The 19,314-nt window shown below is 39.8% G+C and overlaps 1 protein-coding gene across 2 annotated transcripts in view; it reads left to right on the forward strand.

Moving 5' to 3' along the window:
- TTC13 (tetratricopeptide repeat domain 13) overlaps window positions 1-15,459 on the forward strand; it is a 48,551-nt gene extending 33,092 nt beyond the window's left edge. The window contains exons 17-23 of one of the 2 annotated variants that reach the window (XM_086627230.1): window positions 2,140-2,224; window positions 4,538-4,647; window positions 6,030-6,165; window positions 6,885-6,964; window positions 8,105-8,183; window positions 10,131-10,210; window positions 15,327-15,459. In XM_086627230.1, the coding sequence (XP_086483356.1) occupies window positions 2,140-2,224; window positions 4,538-4,647; window positions 6,030-6,165; window positions 6,885-6,964; window positions 8,105-8,183; window positions 10,131-10,210; window positions 15,327-15,450 (694 nt within the window). In that variant the 3' untranslated portion in view covers window positions 15,451-15,459. The remainder of the gene's footprint in view (window positions 1-2,139; window positions 2,225-4,537; window positions 4,648-6,029; window positions 6,166-6,884; window positions 6,965-8,104; window positions 8,184-10,130; window positions 10,211-15,326) is intronic. The other variant, XM_086627223.1, reaches the window with a different exon arrangement.
- The last annotated feature ends 3,855 nt before the right edge of the window (window positions 15,460-19,314 follow it).

Here is a 19,314-nt window from a genome sequence, read left to right on the forward strand (position 1 = left end):
CGTCACCGAGGTCAGACTGACAGGCCTGTAGTTCCCCGGATCCTCCTTCCGCCCTTTTTTGTAAATGGGGGTAACATCCGCCAGCCTCCAGTCCAGCGGAACTTCCCCAGTGAGCCAAGACTGCCCAAAGATAATGGACAGGGGTTTGGCAATGACATCCGCCAGCTCTCTCAGGACTCTCGGGTGGATACCATCAGGCCCCATAGACTTGTGGGCATCCAGCCGAAGGAGCAGATCCTTGACCTGTTCCTCTTGGATCACAGGAGCTTCAATCTGCTCTCCCTCCCTGCACTCAGACACCAAAGGCCAGCTCACCTGGGAACTGCTGACCTTATTATTAAAGACTGAGGCAAAGAAGGCATTAAGGACTTCAGCCTTGTCTTCATCCCTAGTGACTAACGTACCCCCTTAGTCCAGTAGGGGCTGGAGGTGATCTTTAGCCCTCCTTTTGTTATTAATATATTTATAGAAAGACTTTTTGTTGTCCCTTACGGAGCAGGCTAGTCTAAGTTCCAATTGGGCTTCTGCCTCCCTGATTATCTCCCTACATGCCCTAACTTCCTCCCTGTATTGATTCCTGGATGCCTGCCCATTCTTCCAAGACTTGTAGACATCCCTTTTTCTTTTGAGATGTTCCCAAATCTCCTTTGTTATCCAAGCTGGTTTTCTACCCCGGCGGCTCGACTTCCGGCACACAGGGACAGCTCGCTCCTGTGCCTCCAGAATTTCCTTTTTGAATAGTAACCATCCCTCCTGCGCCCCCTTACCCTTGAGAGCTGTCTCCCATTGGACTTTGTTAACCAGACTTCTAAACAGCCCAAAGTCAGCTCGCCCAAAGTCCAGCTTGGCCGTTTTAGTGTTCCCTCTCCTAACTTCCCCTAGAATTGAGAATTCTATTATCTCGTGGTCACTAAGCCCCAGGCGTCCTCCAACCTTCACATCTCCCACAAGACCTTCTCTGTTCACAAACAGCAGGTCTAGGGGAGCTCCTTCTCTAGTCGGTTCACTAACCAGTTGTGAGAGGAAGTTGTCCTCCACACTCTGCAGGAACCGCCTAGACTGTTTCCTGACTGCCATGTTATACTTCCAACAGACATCAGGCAGGTTAAAGTCACCCATAAGGACAAGGGCTAGTGAGCGCGAGACTTCCCCCAGTTGTTTAAAGAATAGCTCATCAGTCTCACTGTCCTGATAGGGTGGCCTGTAGCAGATACCCACTACAATATCCGCCTTCATAGGCCCCTCTTTGATTTTCACCCATAGACATTCTACTAGGTCATCCCCAACATTTAACTCTAAACAGTTTAGATCTTCCCTTACATACAGGGCAACCCCACCACCCCTTCTACCTCTCCTATCCCTCCTGAAGAGTTTGTAGCCATCCATGGTAGCACTCCAGTTATACGAGTCATCCCACCATGTTTCAGTGATGGCAACTATGTCGTAGTTTCCCCGGATAGCAAGAGCTTCCAGTTCTTCTTGTTTATTGCCCATACTGCGTGCGTTCGTATAGAAGCACGTAAGTTGGGCTTTCGACCCCACGGCACCCCTAGGGGGGGAAGTTTTATTACCTGAGCTGGTATTTTTGGGATTCTCTTTAACCTCTAGGCAACTTGTGTGTTGCTCTTGACTACACATATCACCCCCTAGTATCACTGAGGCAGCAGGCCGAAGGCACCTGCCTACACTCCCTTCATCAGACAATGGAGGGCCGTCCTCGGCTGTTAATCCTCTAAGTCTGATAATACCCCCCACCCCCTTCACATCTAGTTTAAAGCCCTGTTGATGATCCCAGCTAGTTCTGTAGCGAGCAGCCTTTTCCCCCGTGGAGACAAACCCACCCCGTCCCTAGATAGAAGATCTGGCATTAAGGTCAGCCCGTGGTTAAAGAAGCCTAGGTTGTTTTCCTCACACCACTTTTGTAGCCAATTATTTAAATCCTCGAGGAAATAGGAATAGGAGGAAACTATTTTTTGAAAAATAGGATAACATGTGGCCAAGTATGAAGGAACTAATTTTCAGAAAATAAATAATTTTCAATAACTTATTACACTATGACTGATTAGGTTAAAGCTAGATGAATTTCCAGAAATGCAACATATGAGCAACCATTGTGATTCCATTTGTTTTTTTTTTCAGTGCTAATAATCCAAAAGGACTATTAGAGGTTCGAGAAGCTTTGGAAAAGGTACATAAAGTAGAAGATCTTCTTCCCATAATGAAGGTAAATTAAAGAAAAACTTCAAAATACGATAAAAATAATAAAATGTACTCTGGAAGATATGCAATTCCTCAGAATATAAGCATTGTGTATAAGCTTAAAATGAAAATCTGCGTTAGTGTTTCCAGTTAATTTCAAATCCGCATATGTAGGGTATGACCTTCCCTTCGATACATGCAGGCATGTGATGTGTATTTGGAAGGCTTGGTGTAGCGGTGAATTGGTAAAGAAATGACGGGATAACAAAATGTTGAATGTAATTCTTTGAAGCCAGCCTTATCAACTGGGAGGGTTTGTAGTCAGATCCACCATAACAGACTCACAGTATGCCTGTACAGTATGAAGGAAAAAATTGAAGATGTGTGTCGGAAAGATTAGGAATATAGAAGCTCTTTTCACCTTAGGTTCATTGATGCAGGTCAGTACATGGCGGGGCTGTCAGGGAGAAACAGTGGAATAGTTGCCCCTAGTGACTGACAGCTAAACTGAAATCAAATCTTGGTTTACGCTCTTGCGCTTTGGAAGACTGTCAGAAAATGAGTGGGGAAACCTGCAGGTTTTCTTCTTGCTGGTGGTGGTCTTCATAGAAAGGCTTTGAATATATGATGTGCATAAATGATTTCTACTCTTATGTCAACTTAAGTAATAAAGCTTGAGCTGGGTTTAAGTAAAAGGTCTTCCCCCACTCCCCCAAATTAATCTGGGATGAGCAGCAAGTATTTGGGTTTGGGGAAACACTGTTAGAAAGTGTTTCTTTTGAAGAGACAGGACAGGATTTTATTTAGAATAGAATAAAATTCGGGAAGAAACAGTCATTCTAAATGCATATAAGCTCAGTGTTTTCTTATCAGGCATGTCCACGTTGCAATTTCATGTCTAAGTAAAGCTGATGGATTGCCACAGAACACAGCTCTGTGAAGATATATTGCTGCTACTACTGATAAGACTGTCTGTGTTTGGATTTGTTCATGGTAGTAGTAGTGCTCGCTCACTTGTGCGCTACAGATATCTTTACAAAAGCTACATGACCCAAGCACTAATATTTTCTATGGGATTTTTTTAATATGTGTTACTATTATAAGTGTCTTCAAAGAGCATATCATAATTTTGGAGGTACTTTTTATATTACTGTCTTGTCCACTGGCCTTGAAAGATGAAGCCAAGTGGGTACTAACTGAGCCTAAACAAAAACTTGCAATGAAGTAGATATTGGAGTCGATGGATAATTGTGTTCCTTATTGACACACAAATGTGCAAACAGGACCCTCTAGAGCACCTAATATAGCTCCTGTTGAATTGTAGGCCAGAAAAATTGCTGTTAGTGGAGTTAAAAATATAGGTTACTCCAAGAGGATGATGAAAATATATATAAACATAGTGGACTGTACATGACTTATTTCAAAATAAATGTCTTAACTGGCAGCAAATATTCCTCCCGGTTTTCATAACCTGTACATTTTGCTCTGGTTTGAATCTCCTGTATCCAATTCCAAATTGTATCAAAGAGGAATGCTGTTTCTTATTAGAGGCTTTTAGATTTGTTTCTTTGAAATAAATACAGATTCTCTTTAAACAAAACATCCTAGATCATGAGTTCTATCTTAAAATAAGTAATTGCCTGAGTAATTCATTCAATACTATTGCGTAATAGCCATTGATAGTACCTATATAAAATTAATGTCTGCTAATATTGATGTAGTGTGGTTATTTGGGTAGCTGGGGAATGTTATATGTCAAAAGCTGGGCTTTTGGCTTTACTTAAATACAGTTTTGCCAGGTTTATACAACTCTTCAGCTACAGCATTACACTTACATAATGGAGCTTTGTAAAATTCTTAAACTTAGTGATATTTTTCCTTCTGATAAGGATAAACATTAATGGAAACTGTTGCTGTGACCTGTGTTTTGGAATCCACACTTAGACTAATGCAGACTACTTCATAGTGTAAACATAAAACACTCTCAGTCCTGCTTTTGCATTTACGTTGTTACACCAAAGGTTCCTATCAACGTGCAGCTTGGGGAGAAATCTGTACAACTCGAACTGCTTTATACAGTTGCTTTTCATAAACAGTGTTGCTTTCTGTTCACTATATAGTTACAAAGTTGAATGTCAATACACCTTATTCAATATTTATGATTTCTGTTCAGTAGGAAATAAAGGATAAATTAGATAATGTAGTTGACAGTAATTCTTTGACCTATTCCCTCAGTTTGTCCGTTTTCATTTCTGTTCTTTGTATTTTCGATGTTTCAAAACACTAGGCAGTCTGTCTCTGTTCTCTCTAATATTACTTTTTTTTTTTCTTTTGAAAGCAGTTTAACAGTAAAACAAGAGATGGGTTTACTGTGAACACAAAAGTCCCCAGCCTCAAGGATCAAGGGAAAGAATATGATGGATTCACAATTACAATAACAGGAGACAAGTATGTTTGCTATTTTCAGGGGTTCAGGTACATGAAATAATGATGAAACATTAGCAGTTAATCTTCTCAAATGCCATATCTTGTTGCATAAAGTGGGTTTTGTTTTTCTCTAGTGGCATTTTTGTAAATAACTAAAAAATTTGTTCATTTGAGGATTTCTGATTCCTGTTGTGTTCCCTAACAAAGAGGGAATATGAATAACATTGATGGAGTAGGCCCAGTTGAGATGATTCTCTATCATATAGCACAAAAATGAAGAGAGGCCTTGATATTCATCTTTGACTATAAAATGGCTGAAGGGGAAAAAAATCTCCATCTTTATCCATATCAAAATACATTTCGTGTTGTGAGGCATTGTCTGTTATGGTGACTGAAAAGTCCTGAATGGAAATTTCTGTGATCTAAGAATGGAAGAGACGCTCTTCTATTTGGAATTTTGGCCTTTTTTATGTTTATTTTTGAGTTGTTTGCAGACCTTGTATCTCCAAATGCCAGTTTAGATAGTACCTGAATGTGTGACGGTAAAATCCGGAGGCTTTGGGCCGCTCTTTGGATGAGAGTGAATTTCTCACTTTATGGATACTGGCTCTTTGTCTTCCTGAAGAATAAGTATTAATCCGAAGCTCAGAATTTCTGTCCTACTAACTAAAAACTTTGTCTTATGGGATTTAAAATTCTATACATTGGAATTTTTCCCAAAGCTTGTGTGCTTTCAATGAGTGGCTTGGAAGCCAAACTTCTCTTCTAAAATGTTAACATATATCTTGCTTTTAAATTTTGTATTTTAAATCATATGCCTATATACAGTGAAATGGCATTAAATGTATGGCCTCACTGTTGTGGGGAAAATATTTTGATGTCAGTAAAACAGTCTTTGTTTTACTTTGCACAAACTGTTCTTTTGTCAATCTTGTGGGTTTTTTATACGTATTTTATAACTATGCTTTTATATCAACACAGTTCCATTTGTTAGTTTAAAAGTTAACAAAACTACACTTCACGTTCTATATAAAAATCTCAAGCTCATGAAGATATTTTAAAATTTTGTATTTATTATTTTTTACCTACACTTTAAGTGAAATACTAATGCTTGTCAGGTATTCTTCAATGGAAACTTTATCTGTGATTAGACAGCAATCCTTACGTATTCTTTTGGACAAAATTACAGTATGACAAAGCGTTTTTAATTCAGTGATTTATTTTTTTTTCTTAACTGAAATGGTGCAATGCACATAATCTCTTGTGCAAGGAAAAATTACAGGAGAAAGGTTATGATGTGGTATTTAACTGTAGTGCATTTCTAACTTACTCTGAATATGAAATTACGCATCAAGTTCTGTTCAAAAAATTTCTTACGTCCTTTTTTTTCATCTACTTGATAGAGTGGGGAACATACTATTTTCAGTGGAAACTCAGACAACAGAAGAGAGAACACAGCTGTATCATGCAGAAATAGATGCACTATATAAGGATCTAACAGCTAAAGGAAAAATTCTAATTCTGTCTGCAGAGCTGGGGGTAAGGTTATTTTAATGGAAATGATGAGTTCCTTGATAAAACTCTACTATATCTTTATACCTTCTGTTTGACAGTCACTAATAATTTTTGACAGAGAGCTTAAATAAAATCGACCACTTGGTTAAACCCAATTATGGCAAATAACATAAGAAGTTGCCATAATTGTATCTGTTACTTTAAAATTTGCTATGCTTGGCTGCAGTAATAGAGTCCAGACAAGGTCTCAATATCACAGTGTGTTCCTTCTTTTTTTTCTCCTCCTTCCCCCACCTTAATCTTTCTCATGGGTCTGTGTTCACTCTTTCGTCATTCTTACAAGTACTGCTTAGGATTTGACTCATGGTGGCTACTTATAAGATGAGAAGTAAAACAAATTCATGAGAAACACTAGAATTGCGTTTTTATTGATTTGTATTGCAAGGAGAAACTGTCTACATTTGAGCTTGTGCTTTCCATTTTTCATCCTTTAACGTTAAACAGTGTAGGTGAACTATGTAGGTGAACCTAAATTTTAAAGATGTAACAAAATAATTTGCTTAAACATCTGTTAATCAGACTTCAACTTCTCATCTTGACACTTTTCACATTTGAAATGGTTCTTGAAAAAAAATAATCACAGGTACTGTAAGACTTTCCAATCTGTGTTCCTTTATATGGTATTATCTGGTTATTAAATTATTATTAATAATAAATATTAATTCACTTTTTCTCTTGCTTAGGAAGTAGATGCTGTTTGCAACTTGATCCTGTCATTAGTTTATTACTTCTATAACTTAATGCCACTTTCAAGAGGATCTAGGTTGGTGATTGTCTTTATCATGTCTGTTATTTTGGATGCATGCCGTAAAATGTCCATGTGTTGCAGTATCTTAATATATTTTTTAATATTAAAAAAAGGGTCTGGGTTGAGCTGTGTGTCCTGCACAGTCTTTCATTTTGTGCTGCCGTGATGATGGGTACTGACTTAGTACTGTTTTAAAAGCTAGTTTTTAATTGCTGATGGTAACTATTCATAGCTGCATGTATATTTAAAATGAGTAGTCTGTATTTATAGTCTTCAGCTCACAGATGGAAAAGTGTCATTCTTAAATTGTAATGCTTAGGTTCCTAATCCATATTATGTTTCACCACTGTAATTTCACTCAAGAATCCTTACCAAAACATGTATTTAAGATTAAATATACTTTGAGATAACTTATTTTAATAAAATACACTAAAATATTATTTTAGTAATTTATTACAACTGTTAGGGTCACTAAATGAAACCCTATAATCAAGTACCATATGTCACAGGTCTCTTCAACTGAAATTCTGGTTTGATTCAAACTTGGCTACATCTAAGACTACTAGGAATCTCTCTTCTACAAAGCACTTAAGATCTTTTAAGCTTGCTATTAAACACGGTTCAGTAGAAAATAAAATCTGGAGACTTAATTTTTATTATCAGACTTTGCCTTTGTCTTACAGAGTGTAAAAAATTAAGATAAATTCTGTCTGAGCACAATTAAAAAAAATAGTTAAAAGTTAAGTAAATGAACAGCTTTATGGTGCCTCTAGCTCTGTTGCAGTAGAGTTCATAAACTCTTCTGGGCTACAGCTAAACTTCTCGGGTACAGGAGTTTGCTTTTTTGCCCCAGCTCTATGGAGTCTTAACTTGTAAGTCTGGAATTGTAGTTCGGACTACTGTGGAAACAGTGCTCTTCAGTAGTTAAAATCCATAGGATCATAATTGCATTCCAGTGGTTTTGGAAAGTAGCAGTGATTTCACTTTTTAAGTGTTTCGTGCTTGTTTTTACTGCTAAAGTAAAGTAACTAGCACAGTCATTTTTACTAGGCTTCTATGAAACAGTACTATATTCTATTTATTTTGTAGTCTAAAATAGCATTATGGAAAGACTTTTACTGTACTTCATTTGTTTTTTCTTTTTTTTTTTTTCAGTGTGATAGCTTATTCAGTGATCATGGGAGCACTAATGGCGAGCGGAAAAGAAGTATCAGGAAAAATCCCTAAAGGAAAGGCAAGTATCAAAATACACTGGTTCGACCTTGATGAAGGAAGCAATACTTGTAAATGTGAGGAAGGAGCTGTAAGAATGAACAGAAGTTGCACACATGTTCACTGCATGCTGTGGTGTCTTGCAGCCTGAGAGAGTTTTGAAAATTTAATTGCTGTTCTGACAGCAGGTGAGATTTACGGATAGTATGGGAAATAATTCCGGTCAGTCAAATTCTAGCAGTTTGTGTCCCACAGTAATTATACGTTTGTAACTGAAATGTTTCTAGCCTGCTGAGCTGCTGCTCTTTCCAGCTTTCTTTGAGAAGGGTTCAGGGAACACTTGGGCAGAATTGGTGACTCTTTTGGTGCACAGCAGAAACTTTCTGGCTTTGCTCTCAAAGTATTCCAGAAAATTTAGGGCTTGGTAAATAGACGTCTGTTTGCAGCTTCTGTGTTCTGCAACTCCCCTCTGTATTCTGCTTAATTTAAAATAAGTCCTAATTTTTAAAGTGACTACGTTTGGATATTATACCACCTTGCTCAAGAAAGGGTTTCCCTGTCTTTATTCAGCTGTTGGTTTGTTAGCTGTTACCTTTTCAGCATGAAAGGAGTGAGAGCACCTCTGTGTCTTTAACTATTGTCAAAAAAATCATTGAAATTCCAGTGAGAATTGAAGTTGCTGAAGAAAATATCCTGTGTGGATAACTGAAGAAAGAGCAACTTTACCTTTTGTTCTAGAAAGCCCTGAACACAATGAAGTTTGTCCTTTCAATGCAATGAACTCTTAGTAGCTGTTAAGAGCAAACTGCACTTGCTCAGTAGCAAAAGCTTCTTTTTCACTTCAGCATTAAGCTGGTATCTTCAGTCTGTGGGAGTTCAAGCTGAGGTGAAAGACTTAGGTGGGGTTTCTTATGCATCTTCTTAGAGTTTAGTAGGGTAGTGTGTTTTGCAGACTGATGTTATGCAGGCAAGCAGAGTTTCAGGATTACTAAAAAGCAGGTTTTCTGACTTACAGGAAGCTTGGAACCATTTTTACTTTTGAGGGTTTTTCCTGAAACAGAGTGCCTGAATTGGAACAAAACCATTTTTAGAAAAGTTTTCACCAGCCGAAAGAAACTGTTTTCCTGAGTTGAATGAAACTGGAATTTTTTTTTTTGCCAGATTCCTTAGAAGGGTATTTTTGGTCCCAGGCTTATGACAGCATGCATTATCAGACTGCTCTGAAGACAAAAATGCCTGGTAGTCAAGAATCCTGTTATTGCCTGGCAGGTCAGTCAGTAGCCACAGCTGATGTAGCTTCCAGTATTGGTTGTGGTGGGGTGTGCAAACTCAGAGGGAGTTTTAGTGCCTGGCATGCATGCTGACTTCCAAACTGGTGATGAGGGACAAAGTAGTCTGGGCACAGACTAGTTAGTAAGCTTACTCCTGTCTTACCAAGAATGTAAGTAGCATGCTCTCAGAATCCTCCCTTGAATTCAGCCCAAGTTCACTGAACCATGAATGTGTTACCTTAAATGTTTCAGTACTAGTGAACCAATGGTTTTGACTGAACATTGTTTTGCTGAAAACTTATTTTCAGCTGTAGATATGAAGTTGCGCAGGGTTCTTGGCTATATGTAGTCAAACTTGTCTGAAAACTCACTGTGCAAAGAATACAGAATGCCTGGAAAGTCCAATATAAATCTACCAATCATGTGATCTAATATTTTTCAGAATATAGTATGTACAAATAAGGAAATTTTAGGAGATTGTAATAAAGGGCTGAAGATAGTCAATATTTTCTGGCACTGACTCATTAGTGTAAAAATCTTAAGAGATTAAAAAAAAATTGATTTTGTCACAAAAGGAAGGATATGTTTTTAAAATTGAATTTATATGTTAAGAATATTTGAGGATTAACTTCCTGAAATTAGAGAACTTAAAGCTTCTCTAATTTCTTGAGATATTTTTTATTTTGTTGCATTTTCAGCTGGTTGATTTTGAAGCAATGACAGCACCAGGGTCTGAAGCCTTTAGCAAAATAGCAAGGAGCTGGATGAATCTGAAAAGGTAAATCTTTGTTCAGATGGAGGGTGGGGAAATAAAATATTAAGTATTTTATATGTAAAAATTAAATCTATGGTAGAAAATGTTACTTAAAAATTATGAGTTTAGTAAACGACTCAGTATATTTTTTAACATTGCGTAGAAATCGATAAGACAAGATTTGCATTTACAATCGCAGTATTTTATTTGTAGTCTGACAGAGTAGGTAGTAATCTAGACATTCAGTTATGTGAGTGTTATCCTCTGATAAAATTACTTGGATTAGTATTTTCTTCATTTTGCCCAGTGGTCAAATTTATCTTTTTATTATTTTTTTATCATTAGTAAATCTGGCAATTGAGCAAACAAAGCAGCGGAAAAAATTTAACTTTGTTTTTACATTATTATGGATCTCTTCAAACTATATATCAGAAGTTATTTACTTATCCCTTACTGCTATTTTAATTTGGAGAATAAGTATTTTCAAAGTAGATGGAAGCTTTAAATATACAGAATTACATTACTTAGTATAACTGCATGTCTTTTGTATAATGCTGTAAAATTCTGATTTTCATATGAATGCATACTGAACACATTAATTCCTTGTCAATATTATCAATCTAGATATTATCAATCTATCAATATTATCAATTATTTTAACCTACCTGATGTCTGTTGGAAGTTTAACACGGCAGTCAGGAAACAGTCTAGGTGATTCCTGCTGTGTGTGGAGGACAACTTCCTATCGCAACTGGTCAGTGAACCGGCTAGAGAAGGTGCTCCCCTAGACCTGCTGTTTGTGAACAGAGAAGGTCTCGTGGGAGATGTGATGGTTGAAGGACGCCTAGGGCATAGTGACCATGAGATAATATAATTCTCAATTCTAGGGAAAGTTAGGAGGGGGAACACTAAAACGGCCAAGCTGGACTTTGGGAGAGCTGACTTTGGACTGTTTTCAAGTCTGGTTAATAAAGTCCAGTGGGAGACAGCTCTCAAGGGTAAGGGGGTGCGGGAGGGCTGGTTGCTACTCAAAAAGGAAATTCTGGAGGCACAGGAGCGAGCTGTCCCTGTGTGCCAGAAATTGAGCCGCCGGGGTAGAAAACAAGCTTGGATGACCAAGGAGATTTGGGAACACCTCAAAAGAAAAACGAAGTCTGTAAGTCTTGGAAGAATGGGTAGGCATCCAGGGAGGAATACAGGGAGAAAGTTCGGGAGATAATCAGGGGGGCAAAAGCCCAACTGGAACTTAGACTAGCCTGCTCCGTAAAGGACATCAAAAAGTCCTTCTATAAATACATTAATAACAAAAGGAGGGCAAAAGATTACCTCCAGCCCCTACTGGACACAGGGGGTACGTTAGTCACTAGGTACGAGGACAAGGCTGAGGTCCTTAATGCCTTCTTTGCCTCAGTCTTTAATAATAAGGTTAGTAGTTCCCAGGTGAGCTGGCCTGTGGTGTCTGAGAGCAGGGAGGGAGAGCAAATCAAAGCTCCTGTGATCCAAGAGGAACGGGTCAAGGATCTGCTTCGCCAGCTGGATGCCCACAAGTCTATGGGGCCTGATGGTATCCACCCGAGAGTCCTGAGAGAGCTGGCGGATGTCATTGCCAAACCCCTGTCCATTATCTTTGGGCAGTCTTGGCTCACTGGGGAAGTTCCGCTGGACTGGAGGCTGACGGATGTTACCCCCATTTACAAAAAAGGGCGGAAAGAGGATCCGAGGAACTACAGGCCTGTCAGTTTGACCTTGGTGATGGGCAAAGTCATGGAACAGGTTATCTTGAGTGCTATTAATGAGCACATACAGGTTAACCGGGTGATCAGGCCCAGTCAACATGGGTTTATGAAAGGCAGGTCTTGCCAATCAAACCTGATCACCTTCTATGATGGGGTGACCTGCCTGGTTGACGAGGGAAGGGCTGTGGATGTAGTTTTCCTTGACCTCAGTAAAGCCTTTGATACAGTTTCTCATAGTGTTCTGGTTGAGAAACTGATAATTGCTGGCCTGGATAGTCACACCCTCCTTTGGGTTAAAAACTGGCTGGATGGCCGGGCCCAAAGAGTGGTGGTAAATGGGGCTAAATCTGGCTGGAGGCCGGTCACCAGTGGGGTTCCCCAGGGCTCAGTGCTGGGTCCAGTTCTGTTTAACATCTTTATCAATGACCTGGATGAGGGGATTGAATGTACCCTCAGTAAATTTGCGGACGACACCAAGCTGGGAGGCTGTGTCGATCTGCTCGAGGGTAGGGAGGCCCTTCAGAGGGATTTGAACAGACTGGATCGTTGGGCTGAGGCCAATGGCATGAGCTTTAATAAGGCCAAGTGCAGAGTCCTTCACTTGGGGTATAAAAACCCCAAGCATCGCTACAGGCTCGGGGAAGAGTGGATGGAGAGCTGCCTGGCGGAGAAGGACCTGGGGGTGTTGGTTGACTACCGGCTTGATATGAGCCAGCAGTGTGCCCAGGTGGCCAAAAAGGCCGATGGGATACTGGCGTGTATCAAGAATAGTGTAACCAGCAAGAATAGGGAAGTGATCCTGCCCCTGTACTTGGCACTGGTGAGGCCGCACCTGGAATATTGTGTCCAGTTTTGGGCCCCTCGCTTTAAGAGAGATATTGAGTTCCTGGAGTGGGTCCAAAGAAGGGCGACTAAACTGGTCAAGGGGCTGGAAAATAAAACTTATGAGGAGTGGCTGAGGGAGTTGGGGCTGTTTAGCCTAGAGAAGAGGAGGCTGAGGGGAGACCTGATTACAGCCTGTAAATACTTGAGAAAGGATGGTGGGGAGGTAGGGGAAGGGCTCTTTACATTAGTGATGGGTGATAGAACAAGAGGAAATGGGTATAAGCTTAGTCAGGGGAGGTGCAGGTTGGATGTTAGAAATAATTTCTTCTCTGAAGGGGTTGTCAGCCACTGGAGTAGGCTGCCCAGGGAGGTGGTTGAGTCCCCATCCCTGGATGTGTTTAAGAAAAGGGTGGATGAACTGCTTAGGGATATGGTTTAATGGGGGATTAGGGACTGTTGGGCTGGATGATCTCTAAGGTCTTTTCCAACCTAGAAATCTATGAAATCTATGAAATCTGGTGTGTTTGATTTGTCCCTTGGTGGTTATTCCCCATACAAAATGTAGAAACTGGGCCAGAGACAAAACCAGTTTTAGTATCCTTCCGGTCAGGATCAGGACCCTTAAAGGGTGCTGAGAGAACTGGCCAATGTCCTTACACGGCCATCTGTAATCTTTGAAAGGTTGTGTGCATCAGGGGACATCCTTGGTGACTGCAGGAAAAGAAATCTTGCATCCATCTTCAAGAAGGCCAGAAGGATGACCCAGGGAAACTATAGGCTTCTCTCTCACAGGAGAAAGGGACTGGAGACAGTCAACATGGGTTTATCAAATGCTGTGTGACCCAATATGATTGCTTTCTCTGATAAAGCAACTAGATTTGGGGATGAGAAAAGCAATTGATGTTGTTTATTTTTACTTCAGGAAGGACTCCCACATTACTCCCATTCCAAGATAGCATGTTATGGTCTGGACGAATGGACTACTAGATGGGTAAAAAGCTGTTTAGATAATCAGATTTAGGGAGTATTCAGCACTTTAGACCACACTTACAATACTGCATCCAGTTTGGGGGCAGCACCAGTAAGGACTCTGATAAACTGGAGCAAATTCAGTAAAGAGCCACTGAGACGGTCATGGGGCTGGAGGACATGCCTTAACAGGAGTGAATTGGACTTGTTCAGCCTGGAGAAGGGAAGGCTTTGACCGAACGGCAGCTTTGCAGTATCTGCGAGAATTGGGAGAATGGAGCTGGGCAGTGCTTGGTGGGAGAGCTAAAGGCAACATGCCTAAGTTGAAACAAGGTTCAGACTGAGCATGATCATTTCACCTTGAGGGTTGTCAAGCAGCAGAGCAGGCTGCCTGGAGAGGCTGTGCAGTCTCCATCCCCAGAGACTTTCAAGATCTGACAGGATAAGGCCTTGACACCCTGGTCTGACTTCGCAGTTGACCTTGCTTTGAGCAGGATGTAGATCACAGACCTCCTGAGGTCTGCTCCAACCTGAGTTATTCTGAGAGCCTGAGGAACTCTGCAGCTGCTGTTAGTGCCGAATATCTCATACTGATTAGTGTTAACTTCATTGTCAGTGGTTCTCAGCCTAGTGAATTTCACTAGATATAAAATCTCTTTCTAAATGAAGAAGGCTTTTAAGAAGACTCAAGGACATCTTTGTCAGACTAAGGCTAAAAATCTACATGTAAACGCAGTCAAATTCAGCATTTATTAGAGATTGACATTTTTAAACTACAGTGTAGTAAGCTGCAGATTTTATTAGAAGTAGTCTGCACAAATATTGTGACTTGGTTGTCTTGGAAATATAAAATATTTATAGTTCCCACAACTTTTTACTGCAAATCTCCTAATTTATATACTCAACTTCTTTCTTAATCATCTGTTCATGTCTTTTTTTTTTTAAGACATGTTTTTACCAAAGGGGAACTTCTCTCTTAGGAGCAAAGTCAGCTTTAGCCATTTCAACCCTACCTATGTGTTTCTGACGCTCTCAGGTGTACTGTTGAAATTTGTGGGAATCCATAACAAATTAGATCAGGGAACTGGTTTGTGTTAAAAACCTTGCTGAAACCAAAATTTATTTTTAACTGAGACCATTTCGTAGTGTAGTCCCACTGATAGATGAGAGATGTATAATGGGCAAGGAATGAGGCAAAGCAAAGAAAATGCTGAAGTTTACTTTGCTTGGTGCTGAGAAAAATATCTGTAGAACCACAGCCCAAAGAACTTGAAGTAATAATATGAAGGTAAATAACCTGAGTGGCTAGTTTGTGGTGGAAGAATAATAGTGGGTAAGGTAAGTAAGGCTTGAAGACTTAAAGGAATAAAATTTTACTTCAACTTGTGCCACTTCTGAAGGCTCTTTTATGTAGTCATTATCTTCATTCTGTATGGTGAGTTGAGGAGTCGTGAGAAGCCAAAGCTGGTTGTGGGCAACAGATTCTTGACTTCAGGTTCCAAACTTGTTGGAGAAGGGGATGAAGAGAAGTATAAGCCAATGTGTTAACTTCCAGGTAAATCATGAAACTCATCAAAAGATAAATAACTTTCTTTTTTCTCCTCTTCCAGTATTTCACCTTCTTACAAGAGCCTACCGTCAGTATCAGAGACTTTTCCAACCCTGAGAACGATGATTGAAGTATTAAATACAGATTCATCTCATTGTCTAAAAAAAACTATAGTTGTTGTATAATTTATACAAATAAAAGACCAAGATGTACTGCTTCGTAAATTATTTTGAAGGGGAAATGATAGTCAAAAATGGTTTGGTTTTGGTTTTTTTATAGGGTAAACTTGCTTGAATGGTTATCACTAGAATAAAAGGAATCTTTCTGTGACCAATAATATTAAAAAGGAAAAAAGAAGTAGAACAGCTGATTTCTTGTGTGGAGACATACGCTAACAGGAAATACAGCTGTTCAAGGGCCAAACTGAAGAGCAGTAAGAAACTTCCATCTCAGTTATGATTGAACATGCTGCAGATGAAAATTTATTTTTTAAAAAAGAGAAAAGTAATCTCTGTTGGAAATACCACTATACTAGTTCCCATTTTGTTTATTTCAAAGCCTCTATCTTCTGTATGGGAAACTTCATGAGCTGTTACATGTGAGAGTAGTTGGTAAATACACAGGCATTTCATGTCATGCAATCCAGTGAAGGAACAGACATCAGCTTAAAAGAATGGGTTTCAAGAAAACATCATTTGGAAACAGAAACAAACAAATGACATATTTGGAGTTAGGGTTTTGGTGAGTAAATGTCAGAAACACAGCAACTGTACATCCGTCTCCGTTTCCAAGTACCCATTGGTGGTGATGGCTGGCAAAAGATACCAACAAATTGACAGTATATTGGGAGAGTTAGCTAGGGCTCCTTGAGTTGTTTTTGTTGGAAGGGCCTGGCAGCATTCTGGAAAGACAGGCTTTCCTTTAGGGCAGGGCTAATTCAGTCCAAATAACATGGCCAGTACCACGAACCAATTTCTGATTGTAGTAGTGATGATGATATTTCTGGTGAGTCCTAACTGAATTGTACTCGTTTTAGCTTGAGCTCTGTGACTTTAGAGCTCTTTATCAGGCTAAGTGATTCAGAAACAGCAAGCAATGGTGGGGCAAATGTCTGGCTTCCTCAGTGGCTTTAATCAACTCTTTTCTCCTGCCTGAATATTCAGCATTTCAGAAAATGTACAGAACTGTTCTGTTTTAGATACAGCTTTCAACTTGTTTGATATTGATGGTTTAAACTGTGATTCTTTTGCCGTCATCTTTTACACAAATACTCTATCCTTTACTTTGCATGCTTTCAGTTTTCCAGAGATCAGGGCTTTGTTGGGCAATTGCAAATATCTGTCCTAACCATGAAATACGAGATGTGCTAAAGAGTAAGTTTTTTTTACCAAGGGAGAGGGGAAAACCTCCTGCATACCCCAAGCGTTCCAATAGCAGTGGTGTGGTTGCTTTTCTCTGGCTGCAGCACAGGGCAACCTCAGTCCCTCTTTGATGAAAGAAATGCCGCAAAGCATCAGGAAGGTTGATATGGGTGACCTACTTCAATAGTGGGACTGAAAACAGGGTGGATTTATTGAATGGAAGGTCTTTTCTTGATTATTCCACACAAGCGTTTATCACATTCAAACTGGACTCTGTGTATGTGTGTGTTTAAGTTCAGGAGAGGAGGGGGAGGAAGTGCCACAAGGTGAGTTAGAAGCTGCTGTGGATATGACATCCATTACAAGAAAAGCCCCGTTGATTTAAAGTTAAATTTTGCAATCTGTTACCTTGATCATGGCAGAATAGAACAGCTGTGGGTAGCTACGAGACCTGAGCGTTTACATGTATGAAGGATTTTTCATAGATAGAAAACAAATCCTAGAAAGTGGATGCATACTGTGTCTACATTAGCAAGCAGTGTATCCCACCCAGTAGGAGTAGCTCACTTCCCACAGTACATGTGTTGCAGAGGTTTTACTTTTGTCTTCTTGTCTAGTTTGTGAACTGGCTGCTCGTTGCATTGGGAGTGCATGTTGGACATCTTTTGGATGAAACAACATGTACTCTGGAACCTCTCAGCACTGTGAACCAAAACGTGGTAAGTGGAGAAAATGAGACCTGCTTCAAAAGTGGGCTCCTGATTCAGGTTAGACCAGTGGTGCATGTATACTCAAGGGAACTTTTTTTCATGAACTATATATTCTAAAATTGCATGTTGAAAATACAAGGGGAAGGTGTGTATGTTTAGCCCGTATGTGGGGCTAAACAATAGCCACCTGTTCTATTATCCAGTGACCCCTTCCCACTCAAGACGGAGAATCAGGAAAAGGAAGCAAGACCCGTGGGATAAGAACTATTTAATAATTGAAATGAAATAAAATGAAAAATAATAATGATAGACAAGTGATGTATGGTGCGTTTGCTCACAGTCCCTTGACTCATGTCCAGCCCATTCCTGGCTAGCAATCCTGGAGCAGGAAAATCCCAAAACCACAATCCTGGAAGAGAGAGAGCATCCTCAGGAGCAACATGTCAGGTGGGACCCTCCACGGATGGTGACCATTGAGAAAGAGAGGCCATCGTCAACAAACTCCGATTTCTAGTGAGCATGATGTTCATGGTATGGAATACCTTTTTGCCAATTTAGGTGTCAGTCGCCCTGGCCATGCTTTCCCCAGGTTCTTGGACATCTGGGTCTTTTGCAAAAACAAGTTGAAAAATCCTTGATCGCTATGGGTACCTGCATACCACAGCTGGCTACAAACTGAAGTGTCTTGTCAACTTTGTTCTCACCAAATCGAGTGCTGCAATTTTCTTAAAAGTGCAGCTTACTGTAGAAACGTGGCTTCTCTGAACAGAAAATTGATTCTATGATTCTATCCCAGCGAAACCAGGACAGAGGGAAAGAACATGCTTTCATTCCACTGAAGCCTTTTACCATCCACTGCTGAAACAAACGTTGCTGTCTGTGTAGTAACTCTCCTTCCCTAAGAACAAGCGCTGCTACAGGATTAGCTTCTTGCCGTGCTAACTCCTGGTGCTGTTACCAGGCTTGTAAGCACAGCAAAAGTAATGTTGTGTGAAGGCAGAGGGAGGAATTGGAAGCAGGTTTTTTTCTGTTAGGTGTTTTTAATCCTGATTCTGGTATGTCGTGAGAGTAGGTCTAGGATCTGTTTCAAAATTTGCATGGACTGTACTGGAGCTACAGTGGTAACAAGGTTAGATTTGATTAAAAACTCGTGACCCACCTCCCAGCCAAGGGAAGAATCATCTAATCTCGATCAATATAGAGTGCAATACCTTGAATATATATAGTGTGTGTATATATATATATAATATATAGTGCAATATCTTGAACTGTAGAAATCAACATTTGTTTTGCAAATGTCAGAAAGCAAATGGTGTGCCCATACCTGAGCCCATTTTTCCTGAAGCCTATTTCTCTCTTCTCCTGCTTGTTTGCAGGGGAAATTATTAAGTAAGTTCGGAGATAGATAGATAGATATATGATCAGGGGATGCATAAGATGAGTGCCTAAAACCCAAGGAAATGTAGAAAACAGGAAAAGCCTGTTTGGAATCCAAGTTTTTAGTCATTAGTGAGAGCTAATGCACTTTGCTAAGCATTGGGAAGGACAGGTATAATTTTGAGAAAGTAAAATTCATCGGGAAAAAAAAAGAAAGCAGAATTTCACATGCAGACCTAAGGTTCCTTAACCAAACCATAATAAAGGCAAATTTGACCACCTGTCTGGCTGATCCTAATGAACATGCACTTTAAACTTTCTTGATGAGAATTTATATAAAGTATGAAAGTAGGTATTTCTTTCCATGTAAGGATAAAGGAGGCTTATGAGTTTTCATTGGGTTGCTGGGTTGCTCTCCCATTGTGACGGAGGTATTTTCCCACCATTCTTCTGCTTGGGCACCTTTCCCTACCCCACTAGAAATAAGCACTATTTGCTTCTATGGCGTGTTCTATGTAAAGGTCTAGAAGGTTCAGAAACCTCTGTTAGATCTCATCATGGAGGAAAGGAATTGTTATTTTTCCACCTACCTAATGGAGAA

Source organism: Tauraco erythrolophus, chromosome 2, assembly GCF_009769465.1.
Source record: "Tauraco erythrolophus isolate bTauEry1 chromosome 2, bTauEry1.pri, whole genome shotgun sequence".
Taxonomy (NCBI): domain Eukaryota; kingdom Metazoa; phylum Chordata; class Aves; order Musophagiformes; family Musophagidae; genus Tauraco; species Tauraco erythrolophus.